General features: G+C 38.7%; 3 protein-coding genes across 4 annotated transcripts; 2 read left to right on the top strand and 1 right to left on the bottom strand.

Annotated features, from left to right (window-relative positions):
• Positions 1–1,306: 1,306 nt before the first annotated feature.
• On the top strand, positions 1,307–4,876 carry LOC115044062 (calglandulin). Its single transcript, XM_029502894.1, has 5 exons — positions 1,307–1,321; positions 2,254–2,428; positions 3,957–4,101; positions 4,191–4,291; positions 4,833–4,876. Exons 1-5 carry the CDS (start codon positions 1,307–1,309, stop codon positions 4,874–4,876), a joined length of 480 nt encoding a protein of 159 aa, XP_029358754.1.
• Positions 4,877–5,361: 485 nt separating this feature from the next.
• Positions 5,362–9,504, top strand: c5h3orf18 (chromosome 5 C3orf18 homolog). 2 transcript variants are annotated; one of them, XM_029502769.1, is made up of 5 exons: positions 5,362–5,708; positions 6,725–7,162; positions 7,325–7,350; positions 7,776–7,905; positions 8,961–9,504. In XM_029502769.1, exons 2-5 carry the CDS (start codon positions 6,902–6,904, stop codon positions 9,039–9,041), a joined length of 498 nt encoding a protein of 165 aa, XP_029358629.1. In that variant the 5' UTR covers positions 5,362–5,708; positions 6,725–6,901; the 3' UTR covers positions 9,042–9,504. The 2 variants fall into 2 exon arrangements, with proteins under 2 accessions (XP_029358629.1, XP_029358630.1); XM_029502770.1 differs by lacking the exon at positions 5,362–5,708 and adding an exon at positions 6,180–6,288.
• Positions 9,505–12,710: 3,206 nt separating this feature from the next.
• On the bottom strand, positions 12,711–19,563 carry LOC115043733 (high mobility group protein HMGI-C). The gene is made up of 6 exons (XM_029502412.1): positions 19,439–19,563; positions 17,255–17,455; positions 16,976–17,059; positions 15,414–15,461; positions 15,232–15,270; positions 12,711–13,568 (listed from the first exon to the last, which is right to left on the bottom strand). The coding sequence occupies exons 2-6, from the start codon at positions 17,357–17,359 to the stop codon at positions 13,491–13,493; spliced, it is 354 nt and encodes a 117-aa protein (XP_029358272.1). The 5' UTR covers positions 17,360–17,455; positions 19,439–19,563; the 3' UTR covers positions 12,711–13,490.
• Between the last annotated feature and the right edge of the window lie 2,293 nt (positions 19,564–21,856).

Genomic DNA, 21,856 nt, shown 5'->3' with positions numbered 1-21,856 from the left:
AATAGGAAGTGGTATGAAGATTTCCACAGGGCTCTGTGTAACAGCAGTGGCAGCAATATATAATGGCCGTAGGTGATCAGTGTGATGATATCAATGTTCTGTTTTGTTTGTTTTTTGGGGGAATTTGTGTGTATGTGAAAATGACAAATCATTTTGTGTGTGTCAGTCATGTAAACACTGATCCAAATACAAACACCTCTCACTTCAGCGACTCTGCACTAAAGCCATTGGCTCTGGTTCCTGTGGTTCAATTCCAGGAAGCTGTTACAGGTGAATAAACATCCATTTTCCTGACATGACACAGGGGGTTATGAATTATCTGTGTGCTATAAAGCTATACGTCTGTTTAAGATGTTGGCTGGAACAAGTAAAAAATCAGAAACAAACAAAAAGCACCACTAGGTACCATGCAACTAGTACCTGACACTGATTCCTCCTTGTGTTTCCTTTATCCTCCCTCTTTCATTCAGCAAACAGCTGATCTTCATCTCTCTCAGTCGAGGCAGATGGCCGCCCTCCCTGAACCCGGTTCTGTCCGAGGTTGCTGCCTCTGAAAGGAAGTTTTTCCTTGCCACTGCGGCCAAGCGCTTGCTCTTGGAGGGATATGTTGGGTTTCTTTAACAACGCAGAGTTTGGTCTAGACCCGCTCTGTGTCTAAAGTGCCTTGGTGTAACTTCGTTATGATTCTGTGTTATATAATAAATAAATTTGATTTGATTTGATAGACATTCAGGTGACACAATGCCTGCCGTCTTCCTGTTCATCTGTCCTCCGCCAGCTAATATCCAACTACCTTTACTTCCATACCACCATACATAAAATATCTATTATATTCCATCATTAAGCATTTAATTACATATTGGTGTGTTGTTATATTTGCTATTGAAGACAAAAAAGTGCACTTCTGAACTTGGAAAATGTAGTAGCAAAAAAAAAAAAAAAAGAACAATTTCACTACAAGGTTTATTTAGTAGCAGAAAGAAGACAAGTATATTAAAAGATACAGAAGCAAGAAGGAAAACAATATGTCTGTATTCCTTTGCCTAATCATACCTTTTTCTTTGCAGATACATAAGTTCTAATGTGCCTGAATTTAAATTGGCAACAAATGTAGCACCAATGATTGAGACCTTCATGTATCAAGCAAACTCTCTTTTCAGTTCTTTTGACACAAGAAATAGTAAGCCTAACCAGCAAATCCTTTTTTTATTCTGTCTTTCTGGAACTATGATTTAATCTTGCTCTTCTTTGTTATGGCAAGCCTTTGATAAGTTGAAACTCGAATTTGGTGAACATGCTGCCGATCATGCCGATCATGGCAGTGCAAAAAAAAAAAAAAAAAAAAAAAATATATATATATATATATATATAATGCAAAAAAGTGTTGTTTATTGTTTATCAAATGGTAAAGTTACTATCAGCTGTGGTACACATAAAGTCCAAACAAAATTCTTTGTTAGAGTTTTCTTTTAGTTTACTGTGAATCTCATTTCAAATTCTATCAATACCGAGGATCATTTCAGACTCATGGCACAGAGAGATTCATAGCTCTTCCCCTTGGCTAACAAATGTGAGCATCTTAATGTTCCCATTGCAATGTTGGAAATAACTTCTTGGAGTTAAGTACCTCCTTATTTGGTTGTCTGCTTTCATGATATTCACTGGGGGGGTTCACAAACACCTGCTAATGGCTTCCAGCAAGCTAATTGCTGCTCCCATAAGTGGAACATGTGATGCTGAGGTCACAGAAAATCAATATGACTGCTTACATTTATTATTTTTTTGTTTTTAGCCCTTTCCAGTTCACTTGCTTTAAGAATGATATATTTTGACAAATTCCAAATTTAATAATATGCTGTTTACAAACTGTTGGTTGAGATCAGCATCCAAATATTTGTCATCTATGATTAGCAAGTCCATCCTCTAAGTGCCATAAAAGGTCTTGAAGCCAGCTTTTCTAAGCTCTGGGGAAAGAACATTAAAAGTGTAGAAATAATGAGGCAAAGATATCCTGTCACTCTGCCTTACAGTCCTTACTATCCTTACAGAGCGTGTCTTCATCTGTTTGTTCTATCAGCACAAATGGTGAGTACCTTATGACAAAGAAGTTAGTACATTTTAATTTATATAGTTGACATTATTAAATTTGCCAAGAAGCACTCCCAGAAGATTTGACTTGGTAATCTTTACTCTTTTGTACAAATCTTTCTAACAACCAATGTGAAATTTCACAAGTCCCTTATTTTTTTCTAGGCCAGCAAACTAACACAAGAGCAGATCAAAGAGTATAAAGGTGTTTTCGAGATGTTTGACGAAGAGGGAAATGGAGATGTGAAGACGCAGGAGCTGGAGAGGGTGATGAGTTTAATGGGAATCAATCCTACAAAGAGAGAGCTCAGCCAAATGGCCAAGGACGTGGACAAAGATGGTGAATATAAGCTTGCCATGGCTGTAATGCAAACTTAGGACTATTATTAGTATTATTCTACCTAAATCTATCTACCTAAAACATTTTGATCTGGCTTTTTGACTTTTATGGGACATTAACTCATTTTAAGTTGATAGAGAACCTGCTTCTCACACACCACTGTGCATTTATTGCGTATGCCAGCATAATAAATTGTAGTCAAGTCCAACAGCAACGCCATAATATTCGCTTTAGGGAAGTATATGGCATTGTTTTTTGTGTTGGTTACTCTGTCAGAAAGTAGCTAATTTATCTTTCTTTTAACAGTGATGATTTTAGTGATGGCAAAGACTGACTGTTGTTATAAATTGGTGCAATTTACATAAATTACATGCATACCTGTTTCAAAAAGCCAATAAGCAAAGTCCTGTGTGTGTCCTGATCTGCACCCAGAGCTCAGGATGTTAGCGGATTGTTTATCTGACCAGAACAAATAATGAATGCTTGAGGTAAAGTGCTAAATTAGCTTCTATAACTATAATCTGACCATTAGTAAGATAGATCTTTTCCACTTATTCTGACTGGGTTGGATGTAAATTTCAATAGTAGGCTCAGGCTTATTTTCTCAAGAAAATAACATCCTCCAAACTGCTTTATAAGAGAGCACATTATAAAACACTGCAGCATTGTGTTTGGTGAAATAATCCATGTTAATCAGTAGATGGCAGTGTTTCATTGTGTGCGGTTGATGTATGACGCTCGGAATAAAACGACGATTGGAATCTAATAACTGTGAAGTCGTTGATAGATTTTCTTTGAGCAGTTAAAGACCAGGGCGCGTGCTTATTTACTTTATTTAGCCTAGTTATTTGTTTAATTCGGGTCCTTTAGAGCCCATACTGATTGTAAATTCACATCTTTTTCTTAATGTTTCAATGTTGTTCCAATATTGAGATCCCCAATAAAACCAAACATATCATACCATGCCAAGTGTAAAGATAAATGATATGAAAAAATATAAAAGAGTAAAAGTTTATATCCAGCCACTGCTGAACATGTTATTTATTATGTACTGATATCTACTGTATTGGGATTTTCTGCCTTCATCGCATTATTTATATCTTTCATGTCAAATTAAGCCCCTTTTTAACATATTTACCACATTTTAGCTAAATCTGAGTTACTTTGTCTGTTACGTTGGAGGATATAGTCTGCCACTTAATTTCCTGTTTCCTATTTCCTTTTGTCTTACATTTTTATCTTTCATTTTTCTCCTTTGTCTGTATCTAGTCCTATCCTCAATTCTTGTGCATATTTATACAAATGCAAGAATTTTAAGACTTTGGAAACAATTAAGCAAAGTACATTTAAATTATATGGTTGGATTTTTTATTGGCTAGGATGGACGAATGACAAAGGCTGAGGTTGAACTTGATCACTTTTCATTTCACTACATACATGCTTCCCAATGTCTTCTTTGGTATGCACTTATGTTCTGTTTGCTGTCTGTCTGTCTAACACACTGTCCGTTATTTTTGTGGCATTCAAGGTAAAGGTATTTTCAACTGTGACAGTTTCCTGGGTCTGATGGCACTATACCACGAAAGAACCAAAAACCAGGATGCTCAGCTCCGAGCTGCTTTTAAAGTATTTGATAAAGAGGCCAAGGGATATATTGACTGGAACACACTCAAGTAAGAATAACATTCATTACAAAAAGACACTTGTGCTGCTTTGAGCTTTTCCTGCATGTTTAATTTTTTTCTTTTTTTTTTTTTTGCAGATATGTACTGATGAATGCAGGAGAACCACTAAATGAGATTGAAGCAGAACAGATGATGAAGGAAGCAGATAGAGATGGAGATGGGACAATTGACTATGGAGGTACATGCTCATTTAATGTTATGTAAAATTAAATTAAATCATTTTACAATATATTTAATGTTATTCGGCCATAGATGTCTTTGCATACAATAACCATTCTGACTTGGCCAATCCATTTTTTATTTTTAGAAATATTTCTCCTGATTTATGGAGATAATTTCCATTTGTCAGAATCAGAAAATGAGATGCTCATTAATAACAAGATGAATCTATTATGTTATGATATTGAAAATGAATATATTGCTATTCATTATTTACTACTATTATGAACTTTGTTGCCTTCTTCACAAACTGAACATTTATGCAAAATATTGGACTATTTTAACTCAAGAATTCTTTTTAAGCTACCAAGTTTTGTACTTTAGAAAAACAACTTGTGAAAATGGCATGTTATTAATCATAATTTATGGCATTGTATTCACAGGACTTTTACATGTAAAAGAATCTACAAATACACAGCTATATTCAAAAATGTGTTCTTAGCTGATGACATAAATAATGAAAATATCATACTGCTTATTGCTGATTTTGAATCTTTCAGAATTTGTGGCCATGATGACCGGAAACTTATTCAAAATGAGCTGAAGACTCAATAAAAGAAAAAAATTTCACTCAATGATTCAGTGATATATGCATTTATATTATATTACATAATAAAACATGATAGCGTTCAATAGTTAATGCTCAAGACTGTTGAAGTAATTCTTATGGAAAATGTGTTTATGTTTTGTGAATAACTGAAGAAATCCTTCACAAATAATAAATAAATAAGCCCTTCAAAGTGATTGGTCCATTATTCTTGTGTGCTATTTGTGTGTTTCTGACAGCGTGAATTTAAGTCACTGTGAGTCAGAAAAAGACATCATAGGGTTAAAACCCTCAGACCTGCTACCCGGATGCAGTCATTCACATGGGTCTGACAGCATATGGTGTGCAGAGCCATTAAATCCCATTCTCATCCCTGCAAAACCAAATAGACAGCTCAGGGAGCCAACCACGTCTGTCCTCTTGAACCCATCAGACCAATTGCAGAGAGAGGGGGGAGGGAGCCTGCCGCACTGATCTCTCTTTGCAGCATCCCAAGAACAGCCTCTGTTGTGTGAAATACAAGAAAGGGCAAGACAGAGGGGGTGAGTAGTTTCTGGAAGGCAATCGCAGAACGGAAAAGGGATCTCCTGGTTGCTGCTGGGACAGGGATACAATGTTGTGTGGAGGCTGTCTTCAGAGAAAATGCCAGTTTTGTCAATGTAAACAGCCTGTGCAGTACCTGCATTGCTAAAGGGGGAAGCAGAAGAGGAGGAGGAGGAGGGACAGACACTGGAGGAAATGCCGCCTCTTCCAATGAAATTTTCCCCTTCTCTAGCTAGCCCCAGCCCGCTGCAGCTCACCTCTGAACTCATGCATGTTACATGTTAAGGTATGTCTGCATCCTAATCTGAGAGGACACAAGTGGGAGGACCTGGTCACGTTGGCAGGATTAGTAGTTCAGCTGTTTGTACAGGACAGCTGCGATACAGTGCATGTTGACTAAAAATAACAATAACAATGCAATGTATCAGTAACACACAGCATTCAAACCATAAAATGATTAACTGCAACAAAAAAATGAGTGCGTGCAGCGTCGCTACGGTGTGCAGGGGTTATTAACCGGACAACAGCAATGACTACACACAGCCTTTGGTTTTGATTGGTTGTTTGCCTCAGCTGCACATGTTCCTCATTAAGAGCACAAGCAGAAAGGATCCACTGAGAAGAGAGGAATGGATCATGTGTCTTTTTTTTTTCTTCACATTTTCACTACCTTCTTGTGTAACACTGCTTTAAAACAAATAGAATATTCATTTTTTTATAAGGATAAATTGCTCTTCACTCTCTTGGGATGTGCTCAGTGTGTGTGTGTGTGTGTGTGTGTGTGTGTGTGTGTGTGTGTGTGGGTGGGAGGTACATGCACCGAGTCCTGGATCCAGTGGATATTTATGGAACCTGTGTGTGTGTGGGTAGGTGTAAGTTTGATTTTTGACGTTTGAACACACTACCAAAACATTTCCTCGCAATGCACATTACAGTGTGAGTGGTTAGTATTCCACTGTATTTTATCAAGTTTCCTCATGTGCCTTTGCTACCCACATCCTGCCCCAAACACCTACCGCAACCCTGCTGGCAGAGTCAGCTATGGTTTGAATGAAATCGAGGGTGGTATATGCCAAAAGTAAAATGTTAGATGTTTTTTTTTGTCAAGGATTTACACAAATCATCAGGGTCAGAAACAAAATAGGAATCATATTTTACCACTTTTTTTTTTTTTTTTGCTGCAGTTAACTCCATTATTAAATCCAATAAAATCACATATAACACACAAGGTAAAAGTTTCTTCTTCTTCTTTTTTGCCAAATAACCACTTGTTAATCACGTTGTCTTTCTGTTTTGCGTTAGTTTTAGGTCTTGTTCTTCCAATCACTGGCTGAAGCATCAACAATGGCTAAGCAGACACCTGACCAGACAGACGACATCTGTGTCGACCATGAGGCACATTAGAGACTGAGCGGCATAACAACATCCACACAGAGATTCAATAACACATCGTTAAGCTGAAAACCATTACACCTGACCATGGCTGTAACTGCAGCCAAGACAAGTATGAGTCTTGTCTCCACTGCTGCCACCACCACCACAATCCCCTTCCTCTCAATGGGCACCAGTGCCAGAGACAATATCACCTCCAGAACGACAGTAATGACTGTTACAATAACAACAAATGAGACCAGCTTCAACGCCACCACGTTTCCAGAAACAGTGATGGAGGGCTCGGGAATGGGAATGGTGCTCGTGCCCTTTGGCATCATCACCGTCATCGGCTTAGCAGTGGCAATTGTAAGGAATCATTTAAATATTGCCTGTTGATTTTCTCCTTGTGCTTCATTTAATCTTTTAGGTATTTTTTTTAACACTGTAGACGTTATTGCACTCGCTTATGTAGCTTGGGCACGGATACTTATATATCTTTCTTATTATAACTGTCACTCTCCACCCCAGATGCTCTATATCCGGAAACGGAAGCGGTAAGTTTATGAAGACTTTAATTGTTAATCCAACAATCGGGCTAATTCAGGATTATCAAAAAAGGAAAGAAATACAATCATAACCCCAAGTTCACTGCTGTTTGTTTCGATAATTTTAAATATTTGTTTGGAAATGTACACAAGTAAGCATTGTACATGTACACATACTACTGACTGAAGCACATCTGGCAATGTGGTGCTTTTGAGCAATGAATATCATGGTTGAGTCAGCTGAGTTGAATGATACATTGAATTGAATCGAATGAATTGAGTTGAATGAATTGATGGATGCAACAGGGCACATACACATTGAACAGGGGTTACTAGCTGTGTCAAAATCTTTTGCATATTTTACCGCCCCCAAAGGCCACTTTCTCCTTACTTAGCTCCCAATTCTTCCTCATGTCTAATCCTTTGTCACAAAGGCTGGAGAAGCTGAGGCACCAGCTCATGCCCATGTATAACTTTGACCCGGCTGAAGAACAAGATGACCTGCTGGAACAGGAACTACTGGACCATGGTCGGGAAGGCAGCCTTACAGGTCCCAATGCCAAGGTAGGCCAGAAAAGGTTTGGTGGAACCTGGACTGACAGTTTGTGAATCGTTTAATGACCACAAAGGCCACAATAACCGTATTTCATTTGTCTTAATAATCTTAAATTGACATTGAATTTTGAGGCAGCAGCGGCCCCTGATGTGTTTTTTCTATTTAATTATGTCTATTTGCATATTTAACATATATTGCTATTTTCAGTCGCTGCAAAAGTCAGAGTTCTTGCTGCAGAGTATTTCTGTGTATTTGTTCTTTATTTTAGGCTGATGAAGTCATTTGCACTATCAAAGGGACATGTCATAATTTCTTTTTTTTTTTTTCACCTTATTTTCCTTCAAGTTTTGACTATGGGGTAACGATAAAAGGGAATCATGGTAAAGTATCACCTGTGTGACTTTTGAACCACCTCTCTAAACCTCCTTTTCCCCCACAATCCACATTCTTTCCTACTTCCGCCATTTCCTTATCTCAAATGAAAATCTAGAAATTTCCATTTTCATAGTTCATTTTGGACACTAAAACCATCCTTTTCTTACATTACTAATCAGTCTCAAAGTAAATTCTTACAGTGAAGAGACATCTGCTCACTGAAAATTACATTAAGCTTCTTTTACATCCTTTTGTCTGTACTCCCTCAACTTAAAACTGCCACATTAAATATTTCAGAGGTCACATGTATAAGCAAAACACACATTTCCATAATTATTATTTGTTTTTCTTTTTTTTTTTATCTTATCTTAATCTTATATCATTTGTGGCACCTTAAACTGAAAAGAAAAAGCAATATTACAGTTGAGTTGTTTGTTTGTTTGTTTGTTTTAATACAGAGCCGCTGGAAAGGCATGCTCCAATCTTAAAAGTGTTCGAAATCCTAAATTAACCCCAATAATGCGGTTAAAATGTGCATAAAACGTTAGCAATGGACCTTAAAAGTTTCAGACCCATATTTCTGATATCCATGAGATTGAAGAAAAAGGTGTCTATAGGCAAAACACACACACACACACACACTAACAGGTCGATGTCTTATCTCTCCTGCTGCCTGTCTCCTCTCTAGACTCTCACAACCTCCCAGGGGACCACACAGAGGCCCAGTCGTCTGGTCTTCACAGATGTAGCCAAAGCTCTCAACGCTTAACAATCCTCCTTCCATTAGTTTATTTCAGTTTGTAGGGGGGACTGCCCTCATCAAGATTGACACTGCTGCTCAGGAAGGAAAACAAATGGAAACTGGACTGTTTCGGGGAGAATTTGGAGCATTGTTAAGAGATTTTAACACCTTGGCTTTGTATGTGAAATGAGAGTGATTTTCATGATTTAATGAGAAAAAAAGGAGACAAAGTAGGGTGCATGTTTGATAAGGGAGCATAGTGGGAAGCATCACATCATCTCTTGTACTGTTACCATTTATTGCACAAATGCATTGTGATGCACTTTTCTTAAAGTCGTTAAATGTTCAGTAGCTTGTCAGTGAAGCTCTGCAGAGCTTTGATATCTACTTCCATGTTTGATATGAGAGGAGTGTATATTTGTGTTATCCTGATTTTGTGGTGTTAGGTCTCTGACAAGCTTGAACACTGGATGTGCTATCATCCTTAACTCTCCCTCTCCATCTTATTTCTTCTTTATTGAGTAATGATTGTGCGTGTACATTAAAACAAATTTAAACCAATCCATGAAAAAAAGGTGTGTCGCTGGACAAATCTGACCCGAGAAAGTTGGTGAGTGGGATATTTTATTGATAGGCGATAAAGACGCAGAATAATATAAATCACATGGTAACGAATCATAACAAAATATATATCACAGGTTTGTGAGTTCTATTAATGAAGTGGATGAGGACACATAATGTATCTACAAAATGGTTAAAAGTAAGGCATCAAATATGATTTCTCAAATTACATTTCAAGAGTTGAAAATGGATCAAGTACTGTATGTAAGCATACCAGTTCAATCACATTTAAACATTGTGCCCATGTAGAGGGTAAATATCCAGACACATCTTGTGTAAAATAACAAACGTTGACTCAGTTTTAGTTAAATTAAGAGGTACCCTTCAGGTTGATTTCCATTCATTTACGATGACATGAATGTAGTGAGATGAGCTGAGTGGACTACGACAGCACTAGTTTGACACTTAGTTCAAGATTTCATCCACATCGCTTACAGGTCTAATGAATAATTTTCCTCAGCGATGACGCAGGCTTCTTTGATTTCAGAGGTAGTCCAGAGGGCAAAAAGAGTGTAAAGGTCAATGCCGTTGAACAAGAAAACACAAATGTCTGTAAATGGACTGAGCACTTCTGGCATCAATTTAGTAAACAACGATGAAATACACAAAGTTATTAGGATATAATGAATCATCAGTGATAAAAAAAAAATACACAAGTTTAGTGAAGAAACACTTGATATATACAGTAAGTGATGGGTGATATTCAAGTCATAATTATAATTAACAAATATTAAGTGATCTGTAGTTCATGCTGGAGAAATGTCTACCAAGCATGATTACACAGGGACAGTTTTAGTAAGATTAGGTTTTTGCATTTGTCTTTCAGTTTAGATGTTGGTACACCTCAGTGACCAACACAATCTCAAAAGAGACAAGAAGCTGCAACCCTCTTCACCTTTGATTTGAAAACAAAGCTATTTGGTAAGCCATGGAAAAATTTTCCACAATTCCATAATTACTCTATGTGACTAGTTGTTAGAGTCCTAAATTCTGAATAAATGCTAGGTTATTACTGATTTATTAAAGATAAAATAAACACCTTTTTCATCTGTTAGCCTAAAAGTGCGGTTTCTCCAAAATGACATAAAATGCTTACACTCTACATTAGAGCACTCTTTAGTTCTCTAGTGATATCTAATCCTGCAGGTAGCTTTTATAGCACCTGTGGCACAATCGAGAGACCACATATAAATGTCCACTTTTCAGGGTGATATTTGGGGCGTCACAAAAAGAATCATTCATTCTTTCATTCATTCATCTTCAACCACTCATCCGTTTCCAGGTTGCAGGGGGTGCTGGAGCCAATCCCAGCTCTCATTGGGTGAGGGTGGGGTTCACCCTGGACAGGTCACCAGTCCATCACCGGGCCAACACACAGAGACAGACAGAGACCAACAACCAGTCTCACTGACACTCAGACCTATGGACAATTTAGAGTCACCAGTTAACCCAAACATGTCTTTGGACAGTGGGAGGAAACCCACACAGGCACGGGGAGAACATGAAAACTCCCCACAGAAAGGCCCCAGGCTGGGAACTGAACCCGCAACCTTCTTATTGTGTGAACTTGCAAAAATCAGGTGTCTTCAAACCTGACCAAATTACACACACACAAAAAAACTGTCTACACGGTTAGATACCACCAGAGAGTTAGTGAGAAAATACTGTCTTTTTCGGATGAGCAGGCCTTTTAAAGCAGGACTATGTGAAATTTGCTAGAGAAAACACAAGCAAACAAAACCCCCCCAAACCCCACAACAACAACAACAACAAAAAAAACCCACAAATGAAAAGTTGAATTAATAAGCAGTAAAACACCTCCTGAATTCAATACAGTTGGGTGATTACAGTCTCGCTTGGTCTGATGTGACCAGTAACTTATGGTGGCTAATGTTAGCTGTCTTTATAACAACATTCTACTTGTCCTACAGTCATGCTATATTTTAGCTATCACTGTCACATTGTGGCCAGTGGCCATTGTTGAATAAGAAAGGAAGGGAGAACTTTCAGGTGATGACAGGGTCACTGATGCATCGTTGAGTATTAATGAATTAATACAGTATTTTTATATATGCTATTCTTTATTTGGCAAGTTTAATAAGGTTACTATATTGATGGTGTTCTGTTGTTTTTTGCTATCGTCATGTCTTTCAACACTTTGTGGTTATTTGCTGCCCTTTCAATTCTTGTTAAGCACAGAGTTGCATGTACAATTTACAGTGTATGAATCTGAAAATACACAATGTGGTAAAAATGAGAAAGGAGTATCAGACCGAAAAACCAAACATAAAAAAAAAACAAAAAAAAAAAACAAAACAAACAAAAAAAATTAATATGGAGCTACGCCCTAAAAAGAAAGTATTTCATTAAGTTGTTGTAAACTGTTGGCTGCAGTTTATTTCCCAGGAGGACAAATCAAGTCTCACTTCAGCCTTTAACAAATACAGTTTTTAAAAGAACAGACACAGATGCTCTTACTTATGCACTGTTGCTAAAATTCCTCTATTGGTGTGTAATGTATGCGTGTTTGTTTGTGAAGATTCCTGAAAGCCCTTTGCCTGTCTGTGCTGTATGTCTGTGTGTCTCTGTGTGTGTGGTTACAGTGTGCGTGTCACTGCTGATGGAGTGGGGAATTACTTTGTTGGAGATCTTGTCTTTTGTGTTACTGAGGTAGAATGAGAGATGAGATACTGAGGGTAACTGAGGTTTACATGAGGTCTTTGTGTCAAGGCATACTGGTAATGTCAAATACAGATCAGAAATGCACAAACAAACACAGCACAATAATTATTACTGAGTAGACTGACAACATGTTCCTGAATAGTTTTGTACCTGAGGTTTCAATATGATGTAAAAGCACTGCAATAGTTAACTCCTGAGTGTGGAAAAATGACTTGCCAACACTGTTGCTGACTAGTACATGTGAAAGGTTGTTTCCATAGTGAGATATCCATTTAAAGCTTTGGATGATTTCTTTTTTTTTTTAGTTGCTGATTGGAAAGACAAAAAACAAAAACTGCATTTCACTGAGGTTATTGTTAATGTTACTACCTTCACTTACGCTGACATTTGAGCTTTTTTTTTTTTTTCTTTTCTTTTTTTCTAATCAATACACAATACACACACTAACACGACATTTATCCCTCCAAAGTCTTGAACATTTCATTGTGGAGTAAAACCTTTCACATCTACTTTCATAATAATGACATCAGCGCACTATGTTTATACTATAACATTTCTAAAAATGTCACCATCTTACTCCCATTTTACATGACGATTCATAACACTCGAGTCAAAAATGTTTCAGTGAAACGGATCAGTTTGGTTCCTTTTCTTTCCCCTTTACCCCCTGTGTCCCCTTCCCCTGTCAGCGTGTAAACCTGTCCCTGCTTCACAAAACCAGCACTGACACACACTCATGCATGCATGCACACACACGCACACACCAGGGGGTTCAGGAAAACAGGCATCCCTAAAGGAATAACCCAACAATTTGAGAAATATGCTTCTCAGTTTTCAAGCAGCTTTAAAGCATATTTTACCTAAACATGAAAACCATTTCACTTAAAAAAAAAAAAAAAAAAAAAAAAAAAGCCCCATCCAACTCTTCCATTATAAAATAGAGATGTTCACCAAACTTATATAGCAAACCAACAAACCTGGGGTTGAATATTTCGTTTGAGAAGCCACTTTCCACAATGATTTAGTGTAATGTGTGTGCATGTATGAGTGTGTGTGTGTGTGTGTGTGTGTGTGTGTGTGTGTGTGTTCCTGAATCCTCATGACAGGTAGGAGTCAGATTGTACTCCCGTTTGTTTGAGGCCAAACCTTGAGGTAGGTAGAGAGGTATCCTATCTACTCCCCTCCCTCCTGTGCTGGAACCTGAGATGATGAGGGCTGTGAGGGCCCCTCCCCAGCTTCTTCTGAAGGACCCTGGAACAGACAAAAGGAGCAAAACCAGTTTGTCTGTCATTGTTTGATCAAAGCTAGTGACTCATTATGTGCAGGTAATGAATCAGGAGTAGAAAATACCAGAATACAAGAATGAGTGTGTGAAAATTAATTGTGCGATTGCGTGTGGGGAAGTAGGTCCAGCTGTCAGACCTAGAAATGTGAGTAAGACGACAGTTAAGTCAGGAAACCAAGAAGACAGAGGAAGAGAGCAGTTAGATCAGGTTTCCCCTCGCTACATTGGCTCACTCTTCCCCTTCGTGTGCATGCATCTGAGAAAGGGAGTCTGTCTCAACGGTTTCAGTGCTTGAATGAAGCATCTAAACCTCTTTGACAAACTGCTCGGTGGAGAGGATGCGATAAGGCACACGAGGGGCATCAAGAGAATTGGCCCGCTTTGGTGCACAACTGTCGAGTGATTTTTTTTGTTTGAAAAATGAAGAAGATGGATAACTTTCTGAGAAACACTGGGTGCACCTATTCACCAACACTTAGTGTCACAAAAGGATGTTTGGAGGTGTATCTGGGGAATTCAACACTGCTGCCTGTGCGTTTCCAAGAATTTGTTGCATACTCATGAAGTCGTTTCAGATAAAACACTCGCTGCTGGTGCTTTAATTGTTGGCTTTTTAGACCTACAATTTTATAGTTTACATTCAATGTTCAGAGTACTTATTTGTCACACATTTAATGCAAATTCACTGAAAACTCAGGAAGTCTAAAAGGTGTTTCTTAAGAAATATAAGGGGTAAAAATGCTAAATTAAAGAATATGGTTATTTCAAAATGTCAGAATGAACATAAGCTACAGAATAACATGCAGGTCAGAGTTTGAAATCAAGAGGAAAGAAACTTTTTCCATTTGTTGGACTTCTTAGTAGACATTTTGAAGAGGCTTAAATATCTAAGTATGATTTTTTTTTTTCCCAATTAAGCTGCACTAGAGAAAAGACAAATACACACAAACTCTCCTTGCTCCCCATTCACATTATTCTGAAATAAATGAAGTCTTTATTGAAGTTTTAGCTTCATAGTATTGCTGCAAAATTGTATTATATTATTATGAGAGCTGATTTAGATTATCCACCCTGCATTTACATCTGTGAAAGTAGACTTTGACCAAAACCCCTGTGCTTCACACAAGCTAATGATTCTCATGAATGTCTCATAAAATGAGATCAACTGTGCAGATCAACATTAGTCAAAAGTTAGACATATGACACAAAATGAGATTTCTGCAGAAGTCACATTCCTCCACGGTCGCCACTCTCAAAGTGACTTCAAATGCATATAATAACATATATATATATATATATATATTTTTTTAAATGGCATGAGGTGACAATTTTTTAAAACTACTATCTACTTGGAAGGCGCATTACACCGCACACACAAATTCTAAACTTTAATTCTTTTGTAAATATCTTTGTTGTTAGTTTATTAATATTAGATATATGCTTTATTTAATTTAGCGTGGCTGTAAACGTTAATATTTCACTGTATCTCTTAAACACTGACCTTGCCTTACACATTTTAATGCAAAACAGTTATTTTTCAGTTGAGTTGAGGAAACCTGTTAGTTAATATGCTGCATCAAAACAAAACTACACCACCCTTCTCCCTTTTAAAGATTTCACTTTCCTCACCTGCTGCTCTTTAGCTACTTCTTGTACCACTTTCTGGGGCTGTGGAGAGAAAAAGGCAGCAAAATGACTGAATTATTGGCTTCAGTGTGCACAGACTCCCTTTTGTATGGTTGTATACGTATTATGTTTTTATATTTAACTCATGATGAAGATGTCCACGAGCATCAGTGATTGCGCCATACCCATTTCCTCGGTCGCCCACGTGGTCGTCTCTCCCCAGTGGGCTCTTTCTGAAAAGGAATAGATGAAGGGTTAAAAGAGTGGGTCATGTATGTGTTAATACGTTTGGGGAAATGAATAGGATCCTGTGGATGCAGCAGCTTCTACGCTGAACTTATCTGAACATAGTTGAGGAACTTTCTAAGTGTAAAACATCCACATTTTAAGATTTCTGGCACATTCAACATATTCTGTTTTTCCTCTCCTGAGAAATGCGTGGTTTCCCATCTCTGAAAGACACACATAATGAGTTTTGGGTGATTGACATGTTTAACGTTTCTCTAAAACTAGCTGTGAAAAGACACTTTTTCTTGTAAGTCTCAGACAAACTGAAAACCATTTGATTTACAGGGCGGCATTCTTCATCTACAATATGTTACACATATTGTGCGCAGACACGCTTCATGCCAATCTCCTGATTTGAATGGAAAGCTGCCAGCATAAACAGAGAGAACAGAGATATTCAAATCAGACTTCAGACCTGAACATTAAGATGGATTTCGCAAAAATATAGTGCATCTTTAGTGTAACACTTTACTATTTTATTCTGACCAATAATTTTTATGCCCATGTATAACTCATTGTTGCTGATAATGAGGCTTCTGCACGTCCCATAAGCTATGATTCATCAGTGAAATGAAGAATCTCTTCTTTTCAGTTATTTTCATACTTTGCAACAAAATTGTTGTCCAAATCATTTTTAAAGCAATACTCCAAATGTAAATACATATGCATATATTTGGTGTTTGGATATTAGATTGAAAATCGCTGAATTTTGACCTGGTGGTTGGTGTCAACCTGGATTTTTGGATTGTTTTCTGGGATCTTGTAGACTAAATGCTACTAAATACTAACTAAATTAAGAAAATGAGCAGTTTCTTGATTAAAACTATATAGACATTTTGATAATTGCACAGGATGTTTCTCTTTGAAAAGTGAAACAAAAGAATAAAGAAGCATTTTAGTAAAGTACAAGATTTTTCAAAGCTGCAAAGTTCAGTATCTGAATAAATGATTTTCTCAGAATAGGTTTTAATAGTCTTATAGTGGCAGTATTCATAGTCTTTCATTGGTCAGAATAATAATAGCTGTCTTTGCACTGACCACTCCGTCTGTGAGCACTGTGAACAGCTTGTCTTTTCTCTATTTTCAGCTGACATTTGGCCTCAGCATGCCTGCACACTGCCTTACAGTGCTCCCCAAAACGCATCAATCTACTTATTACACATTACTCGAAAAGCTCTTCAGTGCACGTGAAAGATAAATCTGTTGAGCTTATATACAGTATATTCTCAACATACGGACAGCGCTTCCATCAGTTGTAAGTTAAAGTGCAAAGATGTAATAAAATTAACTACACGATTTTATATTATTTTATATTTATTTCTTGGGATTTATCAAAAGTGAATAAATAGTGCCTGAAATGTTTTGATTGGAATAGTAGGTTTTAGTACTGTAGTGCTGTTATGCAAGCAAAATAAAAGTTCAAATAAATATTTAATATAGCAGAGTGGTCAGTTTCAACCTTCAGTGCAGTTCTAGCGCCTTTATTCTTGCTGCCTTTTGGTCGACCTCTCGGTCGCTTTGGGGTCGGTGGTCCAACTGGCTCCTGTAGAGAGAGAGATAGCATACAGAGACTACCAGTGAAGAAACTGTGCGAGCTATAAAAAAAAAAAAAAAAAAAGGAGGAGATTGGAGATTGATTTTCAGAATTTCTGTAACATTTGATGAGATTTTTACATAGTTTAATTTGAGGGACAGGGCTGAGAGGATTCATCTGAAGTCACAAGACTCAAGCCCTCACCTGTTGCTGTTTCCGTGGCCGACCCCTCCCCCTGTGTGGAGGCTCAGGAGGTGACTGGGCAGCGCTTGGCTGGGGAGACGGCTCTTTGGTCCCACTGTGACTCATGCCTGCGTCTGTCCACCTGCTTTAAAGAGTGTGGGCATCAAAGCCTGGAGGAGCGGCCTCTAGGGCTTAAAGAAGAGAAGACCTGAGTATCAGGAGCTGGAGATGGAGAAGAGGAGAAAAGAGAAAAAAAATAATAAACCTCTGGAAAGCATGACTGGCAATCACCTTTGACAAAGTGAGGGCGACTGGATATGTAGTACAGCTTTAAATATTTTCCTTTTTGCATCATTACCACGGTGAGTTCTGACCAGTGCTTTATGTATCATTAGGAAGATCACTGAGAGCCTCACTGGACCCTTTTCCAGGAGCAAGCGTGGGAACTGCTTATGCATAAGCCTTGGCACTGGGCTCATCGGCACACAGTCAGGGGTCTGGCAAATGTGGGGAAACATGAGAGTGGTGTGGAGCGACTAAAAGTAGCACAGATATTCACAACTCAATCTACCATCCAAACGCTGCATCCACTGTATTTTACACTGTCTTTCCATCTGCCCTCTGTGAGGTATTTCTCAATGGAGTCGTGCATGTGGTGGTGGGATGTGTGCTGATGCCACGACATCTGTTACTCTAAATCTTTTGCCACACAAATACAACTGCATGCAAAATGTGGACAGAAAGAATCACAGCGCTGTGAGCTCCAGTTCTGCGGCCTTTAGTCAACTCTACTGAAGCAGCAATTAGTCAGTTAGTCCACTGACAGAAAATGAAACTGCAACAAGTCTGATCAGTTAGGGATTCAAATGAAGTTTTAAGCTGTACTGGCCTCTCATTTTAGAGGATTTGACTTGTATCTAATTTCTAATCTGCTGTTAAATTTATTTGCAGGACAAATACAGTAATAAACACTTAAAAACATGTTCTTAATGGACAAATAACTCATTCATCTGTCAACAGCAGACAGACATCTAGTCCATAAAATGTAGACAACAACAAATAATGTCTTTAAATTACTGATTATATCTTACTACACACCAAAAACTCAAAGAAAGTCACTAAACTTTCACGTAACATGCATAAAATTGGCCAGTTCTTACATTTAAGAATCCCACAGAAGGGAATAGTTGACATTTTATATGTAAATAATGACTAAAACGAGTATTTGACAATCAGAATGCTTTTCTGTAGGTGGACTAATTGATGAATCAGATAGTTCGAGATCTGTGACACTGTAGGGAAGTTATCACACCCCAAATGTTAGCAGTATGGATCCTTTTTATAAAGTTTACTTGGTCCACACTAATTCATGGACTTTGCACAGAATAGGAGAAACCGAGCATGTCCATCCGGGCTGGCAGCGAACCGTGTCGCCTGGCTCTGAGAGGGATTGTGCCAAACACTAATTGCCGAAGCTGCCTATCAGGACGGCCGCACTCGAGCAGGAAGTCGAAGTCATTTGAGAAATCCGCGTCCTCTAGTTTAACGATTTTAAAGTCAAAACAGACGCACGACGTCGTCCGGTCGCTTTTCGGTGCACAACACAATCAAGCGTCTTTGCACTTCTTCTCCTGCAGCAGCAGCAGCAGCAGCAGCAGACCAGTCTGTGTTTGGCAGTCCAGTACGGGACTGAATGTACTTTTTTTTTCATATGGGCGGCAATTGCAAGCACGAAAACACCGTCTTTTTCTGCAGACTTTAACGCTCCGCCGAGGCGAAGCGGCGGAGCCGGAGCTGGCAGGGGGGCTCCGGGCTCAAAGTTAGCTGGCACACCCGACTGGGGCAGATCGGATGAAGCCAGCGAGAGTTAAAAAAGCTCCCTAACACAACATCCCCCTGCCTCCATCACTTGCGCAATCGATCCTCAAATGTGTTGGCTTTATGGAGTGATAACAACAGGTCCGCCGCCGAAAATGGATGGACCGAGTGCCAGCTGCAAAAGAGCTGCAAAAATAATATCAATACAAACTCCAGCAGCCGCGACAAAAGGCAGGCAACACAGGTGCAAACGCTGTGTGTGTCCTCCAAAGCAGCCACACAACATACATGCATGCATGCATATACATCCAGGTTACAGGCTCCATGTTGAGGCTGTAATCCTGCTCATGCACGCAGCACAATGAGCGCGCAGGCTGCCGGACTTACCTTGAGTCGGTCTGCACCTGGAAGTTCACACAGTCGGTTCACTTGAGCTCCTGCACAACTATGAAAATCTGAGTATATCGACCGTCTCATTGGTTGGAGTGAAACGGTAATCTCTCTCTCTCTGTGTGTGTGTGTGTGTGTGTGTGTGTGTGTCTCCCTCCTCCTCTAATCGGAAATGTGTGTGATTCCCCCCCCACCCCGCAGACGTCCAGTCACGAATACCCCAGTTGCAGTATAATGTTTTTTTTTTTTTTTTGTTTATTTGTTTGTTTGTGTTTTTTTTTTTTTTAGCAGAGCAGTATGCATTGCATACTTTCTCTATTAAAGCATGTTTCAAGGAAGAACGAGGGTAGGAGGGTTAGAAAGCGCGGACCCCGCCCCGAAAAGCTCACCCACTTCAGGGAGGGAAGGGAGAGAGGGAGGGAAGGAGACGGGCATCAGACAGGAGCCAGTCTGGTTCCGGGGTTCCCAAAGAGAGGTCCGGGGGGGTGAGGGTGGGTTGGGAAGTTCCCCAGAGAGAGGAGGAAAAAGTTCAGCTCCAGCAGAAATCATGGTGAGGTCAGACTGTAGAGCGATCAGAGCTGAACTTCACTCCCTTCCTGCTCTTATCTGCCAACCCACGCTGTTTTAGATATAATCCCGGGAGCCACAAGTATGGACAGAAATATCAAATGAGGTTTGTCAAAGCACCGTCTACAAGGCCGCTGTCGTTGCGGGCAAATGTACCTCACCATGCACGGTAAATATGGTAATCAGAAGCAAGGAGCAGTGAAGGAGCAAGCGTATTTTCAAATAATGCTGAAATTTAAAACAGTTTTTTATTGGATATTGGCATATTTAAATGTATTGTTAGCTTTGTTAAAAACGTCTGGTCCTGACTTTGGACAAACTGATAAATACGGATGGAAATGTTTGAACCACAATGAACACACATTCCAGGGACACAATGCTGGACTGCTCATGGAGTCACGTCAGGTGAATGTGCAGGCATGAGACCAAAACATAAAGATTAAGACCAGCACAGGTAGGCTGGTTTACAGTGTCCCTTTCATGATGTCACTGTAAAATACACAGACTGAAAATATCCAGTCAAACCTGAACATTTCGTTTAGCATAAATCAAAAAAAAAAAAAAAAAAATCAACCAAGATCAAGAGGGAAACTGGAATAAAGAAAGTGTGTATGTTTTTCACCCTTCACATAATTACCAATAAAAGAATGACCCCGAATAACAAAGAAAACATTAGCATCTTTTTTTTTATTTTTTTATAGCAGCTTGTATTTACCAGAAGCTTCTGACAACAGTTGCTGAGAACTGGTAGTCATAAGTGGATTTGACTAGCCATCCACTCTAGATATTACTAAATGAGAGTGAAAGAAATGACAACAAAATCTTAATTCTCAATGTGCCATTTCTAAATGCAGAGTAAAGCAGAAGAATAACTCAACATCATTATTCATCTGTGGATATTGGCTCCACACTTTGGCCCCGTTAGTCCCTATTTCTGCACTTAAAAAAAAAAAAATGCCAGCGTCTTCTGATTGTTCAAGACAAAAGAAAATGTTGGTGTGAAAGAAGCAGAGATTATTATTGGGAATAAGAAAAAGGAGGGCGTTGTGTGAATTGAGCATGTGTGTATATTACACAGAGAGAGTTCAGTGGCCTTCTGCAGGCTAGGTTGTCTGAGATTCGGTCGGACTCTGATCTTGAGGTTTATTTAAGCTGAATTCCGTGGGTTCATCAGGACCGGGTTACAAAAATCCTCCTATAGAACTAGAAAGAATGTGCAGCGCATACAGTTCTGCATAAGGCACAAAGGCATGTCTTTGGAGGTGGGGGCAGGCATCAAAAGACAGGCAGAGAAGGGATTTCTTTAGAGGCTGGGGGCAAAGAAGGTATTTTGGAGCTCCATTCAGCGCCGGGGAGAAGAGGGGAGGTGTTTTGTGGCAACGTGCATTTCCAGGGGATGTTGGGAACTTACAAACTGTGGCAAATCCAAAACACCACCTCTGTTATGGGAGGTTAATTAGCTCCAGTCATTCTTTGCCAAACCAAAGTGCTACAATTAATTTCGATCCTCAAATCCTTTTAGTTTTGGGTTAATAAATAACAAAAGCTGGCAACACTGAACTTTAACTATTTAGCCTTTATAGACAATGCCTCAACATTTATGAACTTGTTGACTAAACACTTAAATGCAAATGTGAGTACATACAAATATCAATGATGTCAACAACTAAAACAAAAAAAGTTGAATCTTTACTTAGATTTATTTTTGTTTTAAATGGTCTCTGCATGGCTCTTGGTTCTGAACCTTAGCAAAGATGTAGGTCATGAATTTTAATAGTTCTACTGATGCATCCGGTAATAGTTATTTTGACTAAATGTATCAACTGAATATAAATGCATGTAGTTATA

The sequence above is a fragment of the Echeneis naucrates genome, chromosome 5 (genome assembly GCF_900963305.1).
Source record: "Echeneis naucrates chromosome 5, fEcheNa1.1, whole genome shotgun sequence".
Classification (NCBI taxonomy): Eukaryota; Metazoa; Chordata; class Actinopteri; order Carangiformes; family Echeneidae; genus Echeneis; species Echeneis naucrates.
Note: the sequence above shows the minus strand (reverse complement) of the source record. Positions and strands in the feature narration are given on the sequence as shown.